This window comes from Leptinotarsa decemlineata, unplaced genomic scaffold, assembly GCF_025532065.1.
Source record: "Leptinotarsa decemlineata unplaced genomic scaffold, Ldec_3_MD MMD2_tig00026282_RagTag_RagTag, whole genome shotgun sequence".
NCBI lineage: Eukaryota > Metazoa > Arthropoda > Insecta > Coleoptera > Chrysomelidae > Leptinotarsa > Leptinotarsa decemlineata.
Genome location: NW_027412668.1, coordinates 19366721 through 19386798, shown reverse-complemented (window position 1 = coordinate 19386798; position 20078 = coordinate 19366721). Strand labels below are relative to the sequence as shown.

The 20078-nt window shown below is 31.6% G+C and overlaps 1 protein-coding gene across 1 annotated transcript in view; it reads right to left on the bottom strand.

Annotated features, from left to right (window-relative positions):
- Nucleotides 1-1698: 1698 nt before the first annotated feature.
- Nucleotides 1699-20078, bottom strand: part of LOC111515892 (ovarian-specific serine/threonine-protein kinase Lok) — a 34891-nt gene continuing 16511 nt past the window's right edge. The window contains exons 4-10 of the mRNA XM_074179980.1: nucleotides 17204-17464; nucleotides 17028-17155; nucleotides 16853-16978; nucleotides 15077-15280; nucleotides 11459-11691; nucleotides 11226-11403; nucleotides 1699-2255 (exon numbers count right to left, since the gene is read on the bottom strand). Of these exons, the coding sequence (XP_074036081.1) occupies nucleotides 2109-2255; nucleotides 11226-11403; nucleotides 11459-11691; nucleotides 15077-15280; nucleotides 16853-16978; nucleotides 17028-17155; nucleotides 17204-17464 (1277 nt within the window). The 3' untranslated portion in view covers nucleotides 1699-2108. The remainder of the gene's footprint in view (nucleotides 2256-11225; nucleotides 11404-11458; nucleotides 11692-15076; nucleotides 15281-16852; nucleotides 16979-17027; nucleotides 17156-17203; nucleotides 17465-20078) is intronic.

The window sequence follows — 20078 nt, the reverse complement described above, 5'->3', positions numbered from 1 at the left end:
TGTGAAAGTAAAAACTAACCAAAAAAGGTCATTGGGGGATGAATTAAATCATTTCAATATTGCAAAAAAGTTTACATGATTATCCTGATCTGCCATCAGCAGATTGGTGTGCCACAAGGGTAAAACCTAGGACCTTTTTTGTTCAATATGTTCATCAATGATACAGGAGCTGAGATTGATGTTAATTACCTTCTATACGCGGATGACTTGAAACTCTATCACAATATAACATGTTCTAATGATTGTGAACGTCTGGCCCTGAATTTAAATTGTGTTGCTATATGGTGTTGGAATAATTTATCTCTTAACATATCCAAATGAAATGTAATGACTTACTCACTGAAAATGAATCTGCTACATCATAAACAATCAAGGATATGGAGTCTCTCTTAATAAACATATTGACACTACTCTCACAGCTGCTTATCACATGTATTAATTTTTGGTTAGAAATACTAAAGACATCGGAAAAGTTTCATCATTCAAATTACTTTATTTCACTTTTGTTCAATCTAGGCTGGAATATGTATCTGTTGTGTGAGGTCTTACTATGAGGCTCACATAGATTAATCAGAAGTCCTTCAGAGGCGTTTCTTAAAATATATGTCATTTAAACTTTAGGAATACTCTATTGTGAATTGCTCGAAATTCACAATTTTTGAAGGCTCCAGGTAAGGCATAAATATTATTCATTTCTTTTGTATTCAAGGTTATAAACAATATCATTATCTGCTGTCAATTGTTACATATGTTGAATTTTTGGGTTCTACTAACAAATATAATGAAAAAATCCCTAAGTTATACAATGTGCAATACCTGTAATTCTGTTAGGTATATTAAATTGCCAGATTATACAAATCAAAAGACATTTCTTACCTATTTGACAGTTGATTTTCATTGATTTTTTTTATATAGATTCACAAATTACATTATGTAAGTTTCCTCATAACACCATAGCAATATTGCACACTGAGCAACAATTCTTATATACAACAATAGTAGGTACTTAATTTGTTAATAATGAAGGCAATACCAGGTAGAATTTGTAAACCAGTTCTAGGACAACAGCTACATTTTTGAATATGAATAAACTTATTGTTGAGTGGGGTCAACCTCCTGTTGGTATTTGAGCAGAGAACTGAAACGTTTACCCTCTTTTGTCTTCGCCGGTGGTTGAAGTTTTTATTGAATAGCTATCTGTTTGTATTGATTTTCTGAGCTAAGGAGTGACTACGTGTTCATAGAATACATTCTCACTGGAAGTGAGAAAGTAAAAAATCCTCCCTTCATACTTCCATGTTAGGTTTCGAAGTAGTTCTGTATAATTCAATACATGGAAGAATATTTTTTGAGGTGTTCACATAAAGGAAAAATAAACTTTGCCCTTCATTTCCATACATATGGTTGTATTGCTCAAATACTCATTGTATATTTTCTAATGCGGAGATACTAAGAAGGATTGTTACTATTATAAAAACAATAAATTACAAATACATTTTTATTAATGCGTCTCATAACTTATTATGTAGAGCAAATTGAAGATAGATTGTCGCAATTGGTGAAGATTAAAAAACATGAAATTTCAAAATGAAAACTAGGTTGAAAATGAATAGTAAATTTAAAAACGAATTTGTTACACTATAACAAATAAAATTATTTGAGATAATAAATAAAAAAAATCATGAGAGAAAGGCGATAATATTTGAAGTACATTTATTTATCAAAAATACAAAAAAATTTGTTGAAGTATCTCACTTTTCAATAAGTATATAGAGATATAAAAATACAAAAGAACAACATTATTACACATAGCTTGTTCTCATTGACATTTGATTACCTTGTCAAAAAATATAAATTTTTTCATCATTGCTTCTCATTCAAAAACTTCAATGTTTGGTTTTGACAAGTCGACCAAACATCTATGAAAAAATAAATCAAACATTTACAAAGGAATGTAGAGGTAAGGAACAAAAACAAAATACTTAATATCACAAAAAATGGCACAAAAATAAACAAACATTTGGTATACCTTTGTAAAAAGTGTTGAGGTATGTTTACCACAACTTTCTTGAACATATACATATTATTATTTCTCATTTATATAAACACTACAAAACAGTTTCATCAGATGATAATAATCTGATTCGTTTCAATGGAGGTTCCATGCCATAAGTAAAAATTGTATCCTCAGATGAATCTTTTATACCCACATGGCTTTCTAAGAGAGAATGTACGTTTAGCTTCATCACCAGATCCTGAAAATAGGTAACGATTAAATAGAAATAAATACTTTCAATATTTGAGAAGCAGATGATGAGAGTTTGTGATATAAATCATCTAATAGTGCTCAAAATTCACTTGAGAATCAAAAATAGATTACTTATTATTATAAAGAACCTATGTAGATGAGACAATACTAAAAAAAATCTTTCAAAAATCAATATCAATTTCAACTCCAGGTCTTAATTTAATATAATTTCACGCATGTCTTGATATTGGATAGACCTAGTTTATTGATTGCTTCTGTAGTTATTAATAAAACATGGTATCAATTGCATCTATGTCCAAAACAAAGTGAATATCCATTGGTCTCTAAAACTTACTATTGAATGCGGCTACTATATGCTGAAATGGATTCTTGTCTCAACTTTTATATTGCTCATTCTTTAAAAAACACAAAGCATTCTTTGACAAAAAATACTTAAAATTTTTTAGAATACTCTAAGCAACTGTTTTGACATATCCCACTATGAAGACATTATCTATTGGACCGAGAGAAGACCCAACCTATGAATATCAACGATAAAGGATATTGATCACCGAACGATATTCATCCTCTCTCTTTATCTGCAGCCTTTACTATAAGATAACTGATTGAAACTAGAGAGACTGTTTTGATCCGCCGTTGGTCTCATCAGTGATGCTAGACTGAGCCATGAATGCATTTCTGGACTCAACTGTATTGAAAAGCCTTCTTTTAAAACCGAAGGTTGCGGCTTCCTATGGAAAGATGCCAACCAATGCTTTTACTTACTGAAGTTCGTCCTTTAAGGAAAGTTATGTCCAGTAAGAATAACTCAGTAGCACTTGTGCTAACTGAGTTGAACTTCGCCTTTTGTTATATCAGCAACTAGTCTGTAATTTATCTAAATATTTGTATGTAACTACAGCTGCGAAACAATAAAGACGATTATTATTATTTATTATTAATGCATTCATAATTCAACATACGCACCACTGAGGAGACCTATGGCGGTCCGAAACAGTGCTGTCTGGTAGTTTAGGGCTCTGGTTTCAACAAGAATGCTCCGAAAGAATAATTAAACAATAAATTGAAAAAAAAATTATAAATAATAATTTTCCTCTATTGAATACGTTTTCTGAGGATGAAATTGGTAATTAGTTGAGACATTTTAATGAAGATAGGTATGAAAATCCGACACAGAAAAATATAGTCCATAACAAAGTTTCCAAAAACATAACAGAGGAAAAAAGAAACGAAAATATTCTGTTTCATTCACTTTTCTTCCATCCTATTTCTATAATGAGCCTTCATTTCCCTACGATTACCTAGATACTCTTTCTTTAAAAAAAATCAAAACTATTTTTTAGCTGTCACTATGATTTTTTCCTCGAGACATTTTTAAAAAAACTACATCGATATATTCACCCATATGGTTGAGGTAATGAGAAAAACTGATAACGTTTTTCAGGAAATGCAGTACAATTTGAGTGCCAACTGGTTTTTCCTGCTGCAAAATCTCTGCGACTGAACTTCCCTGCAATACTGGAAAATGGCTAACGGCCAGTCTTTTTTTGTCGTTTGGAATCACAAATACATCATCTTAATATTTCAATATAAAAAATAACTAAGTTGTATAAAACAAGACCTAATACAGTCACAAACATACAGCTTGCTGATCCAAATAACAAATAGCTCACGGTACCAACAAGAAACGTTCGTTTGAAGGTGGTTGACAATGTTTTGTGGTGTATTTCATCAGTTCGGACTTCCATTGTCTAATATATGAATTGATTTGAAATCCCTGAAAAAAATTAAAAAGATTAACCGAAAATAACAATTTTATCAAACAAAAAAACTGAAATTGCAAAGAAATAACATACAAGCAACAACCAAAAAATAAAAAATTTAAATAATAATAAAAAATAATATTTCAACCGAAAATAACAATTTTATCAAACAAAAAAACTGAAATTACAAAGAAATAACATACAAGCAACAACCAAAAAAATAAAAAATTCAAATAATAATAAAAAATAATATTTCAATTTTTTTTTTGGTTGTTGCTTGTTTAATAAAATTGTTATTTTCGGTTAATCCATTTAATTTTTTTCAGGGATTTCAAATCAATTTATATTATATTAGACAATGGAAGTCCGAACTGATGAAATACACCAACAAGAAACTTTCGTGATTGACTTCATAAGTCCTTCCAATGCATGTCTGCCTGCCAAAACCACAGGTTGCACATGGGAGATGGAAGTTTAGTGCACTTGTATAAGAAGTTTACATATTTGCTATGGTTTGTATCAACTCTATCGAGGCGTGTCCATGTTTTTCTTGGTAGTTCAAAATCAGTTGTCTTTTGTGTAACACATGAAATCGTAGGGATGATTTCTGCCTACATTCCGTCTGCAAGGTGCTGACAACATTGAAATTGTTCTCAGTTTTTGCTGGTCAAGATCTCTGTAGATTTTCATGAAGCAGGAGTTAGGGGTTGCTGATAACTTTCTCGTATTCCTTCCTAAGAACATGTTTTTTTGGAAGATCTAGTGGTGGGTTATGGCTTAGGACGAGGAGTTGGTAAATAGGGGCTGGTGATAATTCGCATGTTGTTGTAGTTCTACTTCAATTTTCTTGAAGTGAGCGCTGTTTGACCAAAAAAAAGGAATATTCAGCTGCTGAGAAGCCTAGACAAAGTGCAGATATTCATAAAGTCTCAACTGAAGATAATTCCCATGTAGTGTCACATAGATTGTGATGAGTATTATTTCGAATTTTGATTTTCGTGGCGAAATTTTGTCAGATATACTTATAATGTTGATGTTCTGTCTAATGTGACATCGGAAATCTGTTGCAGATAAATTGTTTTTTTTTCAAAGACCCATCGAGCTCTTTTTCTGTTGTACTCAAATGAAAACAGCATGCTTCTGACTTTTTTTTGGTTAGTTTCCATTTTTGGAAGTATCTTCCAAGGGTGACGAGATCAGCCATTAGAGTTAGTTCAGTTTCTCAGAAGTTTTTGAGTTGAATGCCAATGTCCAGTCATCTGCATATCCGAACATTGATTGCATATTGGGCATATATGCAATATAAAAGCTGAACAAAGCGGAGCCAAAATGGAGCCCTGAGGGAGTTCATTATTAAATTTCTGCATATCTGAACTTTTTTTATTTCATATTGGCCTTATCTGCAATATGAAAACTGAACAGAGCAGAGCCAAAACAGAGCCCTAAAGTAGTTCATTATTCAATTTATTCAAACCACAATTTCAATATGTGTTGTAAAAGTTAGGACATGATCAGTAAAACTGATTAATTGCTCATCATAGAGTGAAGGATGTTAGTTTACCGAACTGAACCTATTGAAACTGTTATTGAGATTCAATGAGAAATTTCTTGTACGCAAATGTAATTTCCATTGAGTTCAAAACATTGAAACAAACAAACGTCAAATTGATGACTGTTAACTCTATGGTTAGAAAATCGGCTATTTCATCTATCACTGTTTGTCAATTATATATGTATACAGGGTCGCGGTGTTCCATATCTCTATTTAGGAAACAGATAGGAATCTAAATTTCTATAATATTACCTCATTACACGAGCTCGACAAAATAAAAATATTGGCAGTCACACAGGGTGTTCAATTTTTTCTGGGCGGATCCCAACTGTGTTTTTTTTAATAGAAACCTATATTTTTTATTGCTTTTTCGGTTTCTACATAGAAAATAAAGGGTACTTCACTCCGAAAATATTGACGGTTTTCGAGATATCTAGCATGACAGGTTTTTTTTCCAATATTCGTCACTCAGAATATTTCAAATTATAAAGTTGTGCCAAGTCCAATTGAATTTTTTTTTCTGGTCAAATATTTTACATTGGTAACTCTCTCAAACGATATATCTGAAATCTACCTGTGATATACAGGGTATGAAAAACCGCTTGCCACATATTGTAAATAAAAATTTGCAGAATCTTCCTTATTTTAAATGGAATACCCTGTATATTATTGATCCACAAGGAGCGGCAACAAAACCTCTACAAATTTCATTGAGTATTCCCTATGGCTAGGTTCAATAGTTTTTTTTTAAAAAGCATGCTTTTCGGAAAATGGTCGTTCTTCCTATTTCTACGTCATAAACTCGATGTCCATTTGACCACTGATAAGAATATACAAAAAATATCTTGTTTCAATTTGGTACATTATAGCGTGTTCAAACAAATATTTTTTTACGAAATAAATGTATGTACCTATCACATTTTTCTAAATGAAAAATTATTTTTTTCATTGGATTCAGAATTTTTCCCATAAATCGTGCAATATCAAACCAAACAAGATTAAATGAAAAAACATTATGAATATTACTATTTTTTTTTCATATTATGGTGTATATTCATGAATTCAAGGCTCAAGTTCTAGATATTTAAATTTGTCAACTGACAAACTACAAAACTAAAAAAGGAAGAGTTCAATGAAAGTTGATAATGAAACTTTTATAAAATATGTTCAACATGTCTTCCATTTTCTTGAATGCTGATCTGAAGTCTATGTTTGAAAGACTGTTCTATCCTGCACAAGACAGCTGGTGTAATGCTGTCAAAAGCATTCGTTATTCTAAGTCGCATATTTTCGGAAGAGGCTGGTGGCTCGACGTAAACCATATTTTTATGTATCCCCATAAGAAAAAATCCAGTTTTGTTAAATCTGGTGATCCAGCGGGCCACCGTACAGGCCCATTCCGTCCTATACATTTATTGGGAAATCATTCATTTAGATGATCTCTCACTTCTGCCGAATAGTGAGCAGGTGCACATATTGTTCCATTCATATGTCCCTGAAAAAAGTATGGGCCAATTACATATTCTCCAATGATGCTTCCCCAGACATCTATTGACCACCTATGTTGATAGTCCACCTGTCTCAACAAGTGGGGATTTTCTGTGGAATAATAATGGTAATTATGTCGATTCACAAATCCATTTTTATGGAATGTCGATTCATCCGACCATAAAATGTTATTGAAAAAATATTCGTTTCGACGAATTTTTCCCATGGCCCAATTGCAAAATCACACTCTTTTCTCAAAATCGGCTTACAGTAGTATGAGATGGATGAAAGCGATGTTTCTTCAAAACTCGTTGCACTGATCTCTCATTTATATCCATTATTTCACCAATTTGTCGTTGACTCCTACTAGGATCTTCTTCAACAGCAAGAAGAACTTGCAATTCATTATCTTCATTAGTAGCTGGCTTGATGCGCTCATGTTTAGAATAATTGATACATCCAGTTTCAACAAATCGTTTATTCGCTGAAGGTTGTTTTAGACCGAAAAAATATGACACAAATTTCGAGATTATTGAAATTGTTATAATTATTCAAGAACGTACATTTTGCGGTGTAATTAAAAACTTGTTTATCTAGCAACAGGTAATTTTAGGCATGGGGCGATATTTTAAGGAAAGGCTTGGACAAAAACTATGCATCAAATGAAGAAATTGCACGGTGTACTATTTAGAGAATAAATGTGTTATAAACATAACATATATCTCGATCACAGCCGTCACATATGGATTTCACAGTAAAAAATCATTGACATTATGGCGATACAATAGAGAGTTGTCAGTTTTTGAAAAAAAAAAAACTACAGGACACGCTATAATGTACAAAATTGAAACAAGATATCTTTCGTACATTCTTATCAGTCGTCAAATGGATTTCGCTTTGAAAAAAGCCTTTCATCGAGTTTATGGCGTAGAAATAGGAAGAACGACCATTTTTCGAAAAAAATGCTTTTTTAAGAAAAACTATAGAACCTAGCCATAGGGAATACTTGATGAAATTTGTAGAGGTTTCGTTGGCGCTCCTTATGTTCCATTTAAAATAAGGAAGATTCTGCAAATTTTTATTTACAATATGTGGCAAGCGGTTTTTCATACCCTGTATATCACAGGTAGATTTCAGATATATCGGTTGAGAGAGTTACCAATGTAGAATATTTGACCAAAAAAAAATTCAATAAGACTTGGCACAACTTTATAATTTCAAATATTCTGAGTGACGAATATTGGAAAAAAAATCTGTCATGCTAGATATCTCGAAAACCAACAATATTTTCGAAGTGAAGATAGTCATAAAGTGTCTTTTATTTTCTATGTAGAAACCGAAAAAACGATAAAAAATATAGGTTACCATTAGAAAAAACACAGTTGGGATCCGCCCAGAATAAATTGAACACCCTGTGTGACCGCCAATATTTGTATTTTGTCGAACTCGAGTAATAAGGTAATATTATAGAAATTTAGATTCCTATCTGTTTCCTGAATAGAGATGTGTATATATGTATGTATATACATATACATATATATATATATATATATATATATATATATATATATATATATATATATATATATATGTGTGTGTGTGTGTGTATATATATATATATACACACACACAAGGTCCTCCAACAGTGACGCGGTGTTACACATCTCTATTCAGGAAACAGATAGGAATCTAAATTTCTATAATATTACCTTATTACTCGAGTTCGACAAAATACAAATATTGGCGGTCACACAGGGTGTTCAATTTATTCTATATATATATATATATATATATATATATATATATATATATATATATATATATATATGTGTGTGTGTGTGTGTTGAAAAAAATAAGGTGTATGTTCAAATTTCGCAAAATTTTGCAGCCTCCGTAAATCCGATTGACGATTTTTTTACGTTGGTACACTCGTCTCTAACATGTGTTAACAGTTTGAGCTGTTTAGCATGTTTAGTTTGTTGGTGAGAGGCTTGAAAGTTGGAAGTGTTTTACGTGTTCAGCGATCGTCTGCTATCGAAAAAAATTTATCAAAGAATAGGCATTGAATTGTGTGAAAAAAATGGAATTTAGTGGTCCAAAACACTTGAAATGTTGACAATGGAATACGGTAATTGTACTCCGAGTCAGAAAAATGTTTACAAGTGGTACAAGCTTTTCACAGAAGATCGAGAAGATGTGAATGACGACGCTCGCCCTGGACGCCGCAGCATATCAACAACCGATGACAATGTTATATTATATCTGAGGGGGACTACTTTGAAGGACACAAAATAGAAATTGATGAATAAATGAATATTTTTTGAGAAAAATTGAAATTTATCTTATATTTTGACCAAACAGCCCTCTCATTAAGCCAGTTTTTAGTTCCAGTGTAATGTTTTATTCATGATCTGCATAGTTCGTTTTCTTCCTGACTAGATGCGCTTTCACTTATGTATTTTACTGATGCTATATGTAAAGTATCATAATAAACACATAAAATTCAAGTTATAATCATTGTTTAAAAAATAAAAGAAACTTCGTGGAAATATATAGTGATTTGTAGTCAAGATTTTTTGAAGCTTAAAGAGTAAAATAAGGACAGGATGCAAATGGATGTGCACAAGATGGTAGTTATTTGACAATGATTATTTCAGCACAGGAAAATGAAGATCGCAAGAGAAAAGCACGATAAGGTCGAGGCATTGGTGAATTTAATAAGTGAAATATTGTGTCTTTTGTGAAATGATGTTCCATTTAGAAATTGACATTAAATTATTTCAATTTGCTTTTCTGAATGTCATCTATCAACGAACAGATACCTTTCAACATGTAATCATAACCAAGGAATAATCAAAGTCCAAAATTAATTCACATTAAAATATTATCAAATAGGCCTTTTCATCACTTTTTTTTTTGGTGCGCATTTGTCAGTATCAGCCATCTTTTTCGTACTGTGTTTTGTAAACAACCATGTTAAAGAGCCCGCAACTCATGTTTTAAAAATTAAAATATAAATTGAAGTTTATCAATTGTAAAAAAGTGAAAAAAAAGTAGTAAGTCAAAATAATCAGAAAGAAATGTTTATACTCCATTATAATTATGTTATCTGTACGAAAAGAAACAACAAAACGGTGTTGTTATGGAGTATGTGAAAGTGATACACGATACAAATCATTCAAAACCAACACATACTATTTTATAAATTTTCCAAAGCCTTGTCTTGAATATCGCAAAAAAATATAATCAAATCATCAAGCAAATTACATATTAAAGCATGCGCAAAATGTGCGAAATGTGAATTATGAATGAAAAAATGTGGCAGGAGTGACCGAGGCTTTAAATCTATTGATGATGTTACCAAGGATACTTATATTTGCTCACTACATTTCATTGGAGAAAGTGGTCCAACTGAACAAAACCATGATCCTTTAAGCTATCAGGAATTTCAAAATACGTACATTATTCCTTATTGCATTTTTGACTGTAAATTTCATATATATTATGTTGTATTAAATATTTTCCTTTAATAAAAATTACTAAACATATTCAATTCAGTATTTACATATTTGTCTAATTAATTAATGTCATATGTACAGCCTCAAAATATTAATGGCTTGATTTATTTATTAGTCCCATAAATGATACTCTTGTCAACTGAAATATATTTTCAATTACATAAAAAAAATTGACATTATTAATAAGAATAAAACTGTAAATACTATTTTTTTATAGGTTTTTAGATAGTAAACAAATGCTGATACCTATCCTCTCAATCAGCTCACTTTTTTCCTTTTTGCGGACGCCCATGACGTTTCAATCACCTTTTTAATTGTTCACAATTATTAGCCTCAACTGAATTATGAACAAATGAAGCCACCATCAATGGTGGCTTCATTTGTTCATAATTTATTTGTTTGTAGAGATAATATTCCTTGCCCAGCCATTGTTGATTAAAACAGTACGAATGTTTTGAATTACCGTCATTTCAATAAGACGGCTACGCTTGCGCTCGTCTTTGAAATCAAACCAACTTTCGCAATAGCAATGGTTTCAAGAGTGAAAATCTCTAGTCAACCTGCTGATATCCGACCAGATGTATTGAATTTTTCTTTTTGGACAAGCTATATGTAGTTTAAAGAAAAATACTCACACTTTCAAGCCATGAGTGCTTCAGTACATCTTGAATACAGATTCTTTTTTGCGGTTTGACATTAAGCATTTTTTCAACAAGATCTTTTGCGCTGGCTGATATGCCGTCCCAACTTTCTTTTTCCATCATATAACAACCAGATATAATCAGTTTCTGATGAACTGTTCTATCAGAACTCCTAAAAGACAATGATTCAATAATAATAATAACAACATGTATAATCGAGATGTTACTGGAAAGGGAGTCTTTTGGAAAGCATGTAAAATAATATAACCCCTAAGCTCCATACATCAACCTGCTTATTATATTCAGGGATACGATTGTCAAGTATTTCTGGAGCTATATAGTTCATGGTACCGCAAATGGTTGTCATCATGTCGTCACCTTCAGTTACTTTACTTAGTCCAAAATCTGATACTTTAACCAGAGTCTCTATTTCTTCTGAAAATAATAGAACATTTTCAGGCTGGAAAAAAAAGTGTTATGTTAATGCATTATAGTTCTCAAAGTGTGCTAATATGCATAAACGAGGATGTGTTTTGTTAAAAGTTGAAAAACAAACTTTATAAGACAAAAATACGTGCAGCATAGGAATAGTCAAGAGAAACAATTTAACAAAAAAAAAACTACATATAGCAATTAATATTACACATAATAAAATGCAATCACATACAATAAAAAAACAATACAACGTATACTTTGATAAAAAAAAAATCTTGAACAGCATGAGAACAATTTTCAAGTATATAAGACTTTAGAATAAACTTGAATTTATTGAGGTTCTTACTAGATTTGATGTAGTAGGGCGCGGGAATAATTTTTTTATGAGCGTTTATATTAGGTACCTATATCTTTGTTCGATTTGAAATTGCTTGTGTAATTGAATATATAGACTGATAATTCGTAAACAAAAAGACAAGTTACAGTTAAAATACGAAAAGTAGTGAATATATTTCTACAAGACGCTCTTTTATGAATAATAAAAATAAAACGTAATATAGATTTTGAGCTATCAAAACTTGTTTTAACCCAGATTCAACTTGTGCAAAATAAACGGTAGAAAGTTGAGTGGTGTTTAATATTGTTCTCAGATTCCTACACATATACTGAGCAGAATTCATTTTGGAAAATGAACTTCCACAGTGTGAATGCCAGTTCAGGTGCTCGTCCATGTGAACATGCCAAGAAATTTTACATTATTACTTATCTCTGGCAAGTTTATATTATCTATACTCGATTTCACAAATTCAATTTTATGTTGAACATTATGAAAACGAATGATTTGAGTTTTATGAGTATCAAAAAAGAGATCGTGGTTACAGAAAAAATTGAAGCTGCAAGTAAAACCTATTCACATTTATTTTTTCAAACCTTTTGTACTCCCAGCTGACACCAGTAAAAAAATATCAGCTTATGCCAAATATTTGGAATAGACAATCTCAGTTCCTAGGTTATTAATGTATCGGTTAAATAAAATAGGTCCTAATATAGATCTCCTTTAGATGTAACTTTTTGTGATGTGATGTTCAATACATTGTGAACGATCTTTCAAAAAGGAAGAAATCCAGTCATTCGATTTTCCCTCAATTCGTACGACTTCAAAATATTCAACATCTTTGAGTGACTCACGCAATCGAATGCCCTTCTCAAATCGCAAACTGTAGCAGGACACTCGGCGGTGTCAATCACTCGCACCAAATTATTTACAAAGCTTATCAATGCAACTTATATTGATTTGCCTAGTTCGAAAACCATGTTGCACTTGACTCAGGATATTATGTTTATTTATGAAAATCATGACACAATCTAAGAAAGAATATTCAAAAATGTTTGCTGAACTTTGTGGAACAGTTATTGGTCTAAACTTATACAATTCATTTTTTGAATTGAAACAATTTTTCCCATCTTCAAGATGACTGGAAACCCTCCAGACAAAGAAAGGTTGACAAGAAATAGAATGGGTTCGATTATAGGTTCGTTCCAACATTGAGTCACAAACAGATTTCCAACTGTTTGTAAATCGTTGTCAACGCGCATGTCTGGTAAATATTGGTTTCTGATTAATTTGAAATTTCTGATTGGAACAGCTGATAGTTCAACTGAAGTTTGGCATGGAATTTCAACATAACCTTTAAAAATAATTTGGGAAAGAAAGTTTTTGGCTTTCTACTACTCCATCTTAATACAAAAAAAGGGGATGAGGCAATCTCCCAAAGAAAGGAAGGAAGTAATCAATTTGAAAATAAGCAACTCTATACATGGATGTGTAGATCATGCAAATAAGTAACTTTCAGACACAAACTGAAAGCATGTCCTCCTGAAACAGCTACTTTCATATAAACATTGAATTACACGAAAGAAAAAAAAAAATTCTTTCGAAACAAATACTTCTATATGAACACTGAATTATACAAAAGATACTTTTCTTTACTCAGTTTGTATTTCAAACATTCCACAACGAATGTCACTCCTAAAAATATAACCCCTTCAATTCTTCAAAAATAAATCTATTCAAGTGTATTTCTGGAGAGTGAAAGAAGGTTGCAGTATTTTATATCTCTATTCTATTTACTTATCAACATGGAACTGGGAGGTCACCGCAATAATTAATTTGTGTAATTAAAGATGTTCATATTATAGGTTCACTTAAAGAATTCCCAATTTTTCCTGCGCCAGCAAATACATAATTTATTTTATAACAATTTTTGCAGGTTATGTTGTTTGTAAGTTGCATGAACATAAAACAGAAACAGTAATACGGAATACGCATGCGTCAGATTGATGGTTAGAAGATAATCCTCAAACCATTCTGATAGATTTCGAACAGGTTTGAATCTTGGATGGAACAGAAAACTGATAGTTTACTAATGGTTGGAAACTCACGTTGGAACGCAATCACATTACTGCGCAGAATCCTGACTGTCAGAAACTGTTTCTGACGGTGGTTGGAACGAACCTTATAAAAGGTAGGATCTTTTTCAAAATATACTGGGACACTGAGATTTTTTTATTCTTCGTTCCGTTACTAAGCATGTCCAACATTCAGTTGAAAAATAGGGTTATTGTGGAAGGGTTGTTATCATTTAGATGTGAATCACCAGTATTTAATAGTTCTCTTTGAATTTTACTCATTAATGCCAACAGAGTTTTAAAAAATGGTTGTTGAATATCGATACTATTTTGGTATCTTCTTATTAGTTTGATATCTTTCATTAAAACATTTATTTGTTTCATGGACTCTGTACCTTTTTTCATGTCGAAGTCTCTGATTTCGAAATAGACCGTTCAGTGATCTGATATCAAACTATCCAGAACATAGCAATTGCTTGAGGAAATTTGATCAATTATAGTACAATTTGTATTACCGAGTCTTTTAGGCCAACCCACTACTTGGCAAAAGATTAAAATAAGACATCACAGAACACACATTTTTGAGATTACTATAGATATATCGATCAAAGTTGTAGTCAGCATAAATAAATAATTACATAGCTGGTTTGTACAGATGGTCAAGTACATCACAAATTTTGGTGAAAAATAAATTTGAATCCTTCGACGGAGACCTGTAACAATTCATTAAATTGTGTTTGGAGTTATTAAATTCATAAGAAGTGGCCCACATTTCAAAGATCAATAATTCTTGAATTATTTCTTACTCAAATATCTACACCTTCATATTTAAGGTAGGATCGACTAGAGTAACTACTCAAGTAGAAGCCTTCGAGTCTGATAGCTGACAGAAGGTTGAAATTGACTTCTATTAAAATTTTTATGACTAAAGCCTATGAAATATTTTTACATTTGACAGACAATATATTCCTAATTTGATATTGGGCTATTTTTTTACCTACCTTCAAATCCCGATGCGTTATACCTTTACCATGAAGGAATTGCACCGCTAAAACCATTTGATAAAATAGAAATTTTACATTGGATTCACTCAATGGGATATTGGACAAAATTCTGTTGGTCAATTCACCTCCTTTCATATAATCCAGAACTATGTATACCTCTTCAGGAGTTTCAACAATGTCTTCCATATTTATAACACACGGCTGAAAATGTAAACAAATTGAATTGCTCGTCCACCAACGATGAGTTAAAAACTGAAAAGATAGTGGCAGGTACTTGGTACTTTCCAGGTGACGTGACCCCGGCATCAAGTCACAAGTATGTCACTACTGGAGGAGCATATTGAGAAACACAATGAAGATAAAGAAAGAAGACTCCATAGTATAAAAGATTGATTTCATTATATTCCTTTTGAAATGAACAAGGTTTACTTAAGTATAAAGATAATTGAAAGGAAAGAGTTACACTATTAATACACAATTTCCATATCATCAAATGTCATGTAAGAATATAAGGATTACTTTGTTTATAGAAAGAGCGATCTTGGATTTTAAATGCTACAAAAACGATTAGAAATATGATTTCGAAATATGCAGAATACAAAAGGTTCACTGACAAAATGGTTTTTCCTGACGTTTCGCTTGCTCGAGTGGCTAGCTACTTCAAAGGTTTATTTTGAGGTAATCTCCATCGGAGATCGGCCTTCAAACCTGAAAAAAAAGTGACACTGAAAGGGTTCATTTCCAAGAAACATGAATATTATCCTGTTTCACTATCAGAAAGCCGTGTGATATAGAGGTATTCAAATTAACAGGCATAGATTTTGCTGGACTTTTTTTTTAAATACAGAAAAGGTTTGGATCTGTTTATTCACTTGCACCGCCATCCTATCTATTTTGATTATCTGGAACTGGTCAATTCTCTGCCAACAGATAGTTTTCTAGGAGATTTTAGAAAATTTTGTGCAAGAAGAGAAATTTCTCACATACAGTCAGTGGGCATAATTGAAGACTGGCTAGAAATCAAATCATCTAAAAGAACAATTCGTTCAGGCCAGTCTCAATTCCTCCGACAGGTGTCAGTGCAGGATTCTTCACTGAAGTTTTTCATGCATCTGCTGTTGGCGATACAACTGCTGCAATAGATTTTCAATTACTGGAACACAGTTGCAGACAGGTTTCGGGCTGTATCGAATTGTTCTTTTAGATGACAAGAAGAGAAAGACTCACCATATAAAGCAATAATGCTGAGAAACTAATGGAAAAACTTGATTGCTATAATCCAACGATAGAGGACTGGTGGGGCGGTTGACAAGAGAGATACTCATTAGAATTATGAAACATATGTTAAGTAAGCCATTAGAGAAGACATGTTCACAATATGAAGACAGCATCGAAACCGATAGAAAGATTATATTTACCAGAACTCAAATGATGAAAACTTTGAACTCGAATGAAATCCTTCCCAAAGTTTATTCTACTGTAGTCAGGTCTCATCTACTAAAACTGAGACTTCTGGTAGGAGTATGTCAGAAATTGGCCGAACTCAATTCAACTTTGAAATTGACATTTATTAAAGTTCTTTTTCTTCAATATTTATGAATTTGACTTTATACTCCTGTCCTTCAAGAGTAGTGTGTCTTCAATGGTTAGTTGTATCTAACACTTCTGCGTGTGCAGAGTTTATTTTGTTCAAAATTGGTGCTACTATGACTTTCTTCTATTCAGATTGTTTCAGTACTCGTCTAAAATAAATTAGCTTAGAAATGTACTTACATGCTTTAGGGTTTGCAGAATGCTGATTTCAGTCTTGATTTTACTGGGATGAGTTAGCTTGTGTATTTGCGATAATGTACTTCTAGACTTCATAATTTTTTTGATGGCCACCATTTTACAAGTAAACTGGAATTGTTGATTGTTCAAAACTAAACTCGACCTAGAATTATTTTACCTTTTCCAGAGCAAGTCTCACTTCCCCAGCTGCACCACGTCCAAGTAGTGTAGAAGGTTCATACTTTTGTTTCAATTCGAATGGTAAATAATTCATATCTTGCGAATACATGCATTTGTATACAAAAACTGAAAAATATATGAAAAGAAAGTTTGACATTCATTTGAATAAATTACCTTTTCGTTTATTTAAACCAACAGCAATCACGTCATCATTTTGCAAAACATTCGTATTATTTTTTCCAATGAGATGTCCATTAAGATAAGTACCAGATTTGCTGAGATCTCTTATAAAAGCCAAGGCATTGTCAGGGTCTTTGTAAATTACAAAGTGCTCTTTACTGAAAATATTCTTTATATTTTGATTTATGTTCATTCTTTCTATAACTACATCACATCTTTGGGATCTTCCTACTTTAAATTCGTTGTTATGCAGATCTGAAAATGCAATTCTTCAGCCAAAACAAGTATAACCATGTTGTCAGTCTGTATATATAGGATCAATTTCATATGTGCATAAAAACAGAGATGAAATTACCACCAACTTGATCATTGTGGGCAAGTTTTTATTTTCATCAGCGAGTCAAACGATTGATCTGATGAATTCATTTATTCGTCCATTTGTAACATTATCTTGTTTCAATTGTTTGAGTCAATTTATCAGACATTTTTTGATAGATTTAAAAACTTGCCCAATACGACAAAAAATTGTTAACCAACAGGAATTATTCAATTTATCAGGGTGCTCTGGCTAACAATGATAATAATTGTATTAATGAATTACTAGCGTTTTTAAAAGTTTACACCTATGAAAAACTATATATAAAAAAAGATAGCAGGAATATACAAAAATGCGTCATATGTAACATTTCACTTCTTGCCAATCATGTTCAGCCGAAATTGGTAATTATATTTTTTTATATCTCTTGCAACTTTTGTTTGAAAATGGTTGACAATGTTTCTTAGTGAATTTTACAAATTTGGGCTTTCATTGTCTAAAAAAGGATTTGAAATGTTAAAATTATTGTGAAGCAAACATATTATGAATTTGAAAAAAATGAATTAATAAATGGATTAACATTAAATGATTGTCAAATATATACAAACACACAAAAAATAAATAAAATATTCAAAATAAATGGATGAATGATAAAAACTACAAAAAATCAAAAATATATTAAAAAGTCAATTGGGCATTTTTGCTCAATTTTAAGCTCTTTTGAAATATGCAGTTATATACAGGGTGTCTCATAAAAAATTGTTTTGCATCATTACCTATTGATCTCGTTTGAAAAAATAAATGTTTCACGCCATTGAATTCTATGTAAAAATGTGTTTTGGAAATGTTTTCATAGAAACAAGAAATTTTAGACAGGAAAAAAGTTACAGAAAATGCACATTTAACTCAGAAACGATGATAGATATTGATATACGGTTTTCACCATTAAGTTTGTGATAAAATTTGACCCTCAGACATAGCCATCAGTCTTCATCTATCCGAAAACAGGAGTTTACTTTTAAAAGTATCCAATTTGGCCCCCTCTGTACATAGGCACAATCAACTGTACTGATTCAAGATAAAGTAATGGGAGCAGTATTTGTACTTTTGAAACACTAGATAATGATAATGAAACAGTATGAAATTGCTTTTACAAAATAGTACACAGAAACAAGGAAAACGTCCATAATGTGTATAACATAATAAAATTACAAACAGTACAAATAGTCTAACATATAACATAACAGGTAAAACAAAAGGTTTTGGCTTTCCACTTCTCAATCTTTATAGAAAAAAATGTGATAATTTTCCAAAGAAAGGGAAGGAAGCAATATATTTCAAAAAAGTAACTATATATGTGTAGATCATGCAAAAAAGTAACTCAGACACAAACTGGAAGAAAAGCCCTCTCGAAACAGCTACTTTCATATAAACATTGAATTACACAAAATAAATATAGATTCGAAACTAATACTTTTATATGAACACTGAACTATACAAAAAAAAATTCTCTATTCAGTTTATATTCTAAATATTCGTTATAGAATCGAATCAGATACCATTCACAGGGTTGCTACACAATATAGTAAATGAAAGAGATAAAAATTTCACTCTCCCAGAAACATACCCCATTTAATTCAGATAAAACATTTGAAAAATAAATGACACACATCAGAGTGAAGAATTATTGAGTTGCAAAAATTCTACCACTCTTTAAGATTCAATATTTGAATATCTGGCACAATATTGAAATGGTACACAAGAAGCAAATATCAGTAATACTGATAACTACCAAAAAAAAAGGAGTAGTCCACTTGGACTACTCTATAGTATAGTATATTTTTTCAAGTTTTCAAACTACCAAAAATTGAATTTAGGAAGTTTGGTAGTAAAATCAAAGAATGGTTTCCCTTTTGTAGTCAATTTCAGAGGGTGAATGATGATGAAGACATTGCACCAGAGGACAAATTTCAGTATCTGATCCAAGCATTGATACCTAATTCGAAAGCTCGTCATCTCATAGATAGTTACCCTCCCAGTGCAAAAAATTACCCAAAAGTAATTGAAAGCCTAAAGAAAAGATTTGGGAGGAAAAATCTTGTAGAATTCTACACATCATTCTTCTCTACCAACCGCAACTGGATTGATAAATAACAAACTACACAAAAAATGTAATTTCTGTAGTGGAAATCATCCAAGCGAACTCTGCACCGAAGCAAAAAAGTGGAAATTATTTGACCGCAAGAAGAAACTTCTTGGAAAAGCCTTCTGTTATATCTGCTTGAATTATGGACATATTTCCAAGAAATGTTGTGTGTCCATAACTTTCACTCTTTGAGGTGGTAAACATCATGCCATCATGTGTCCCAAGTCCGAAGATTCAGATTCAAAAGCAAGTTTTATGAGTACGAGTGTAGAAAACAGTCTATCAAACAGTTCACATTCCGAAATTTTTCTATAGACATTAGTCGTCAATTTGAATGGATTCGACAAATCCAGAACAGCTCGAATATTTTTTGATACCGGTTCTCAAAAATCATACATCACGAAATC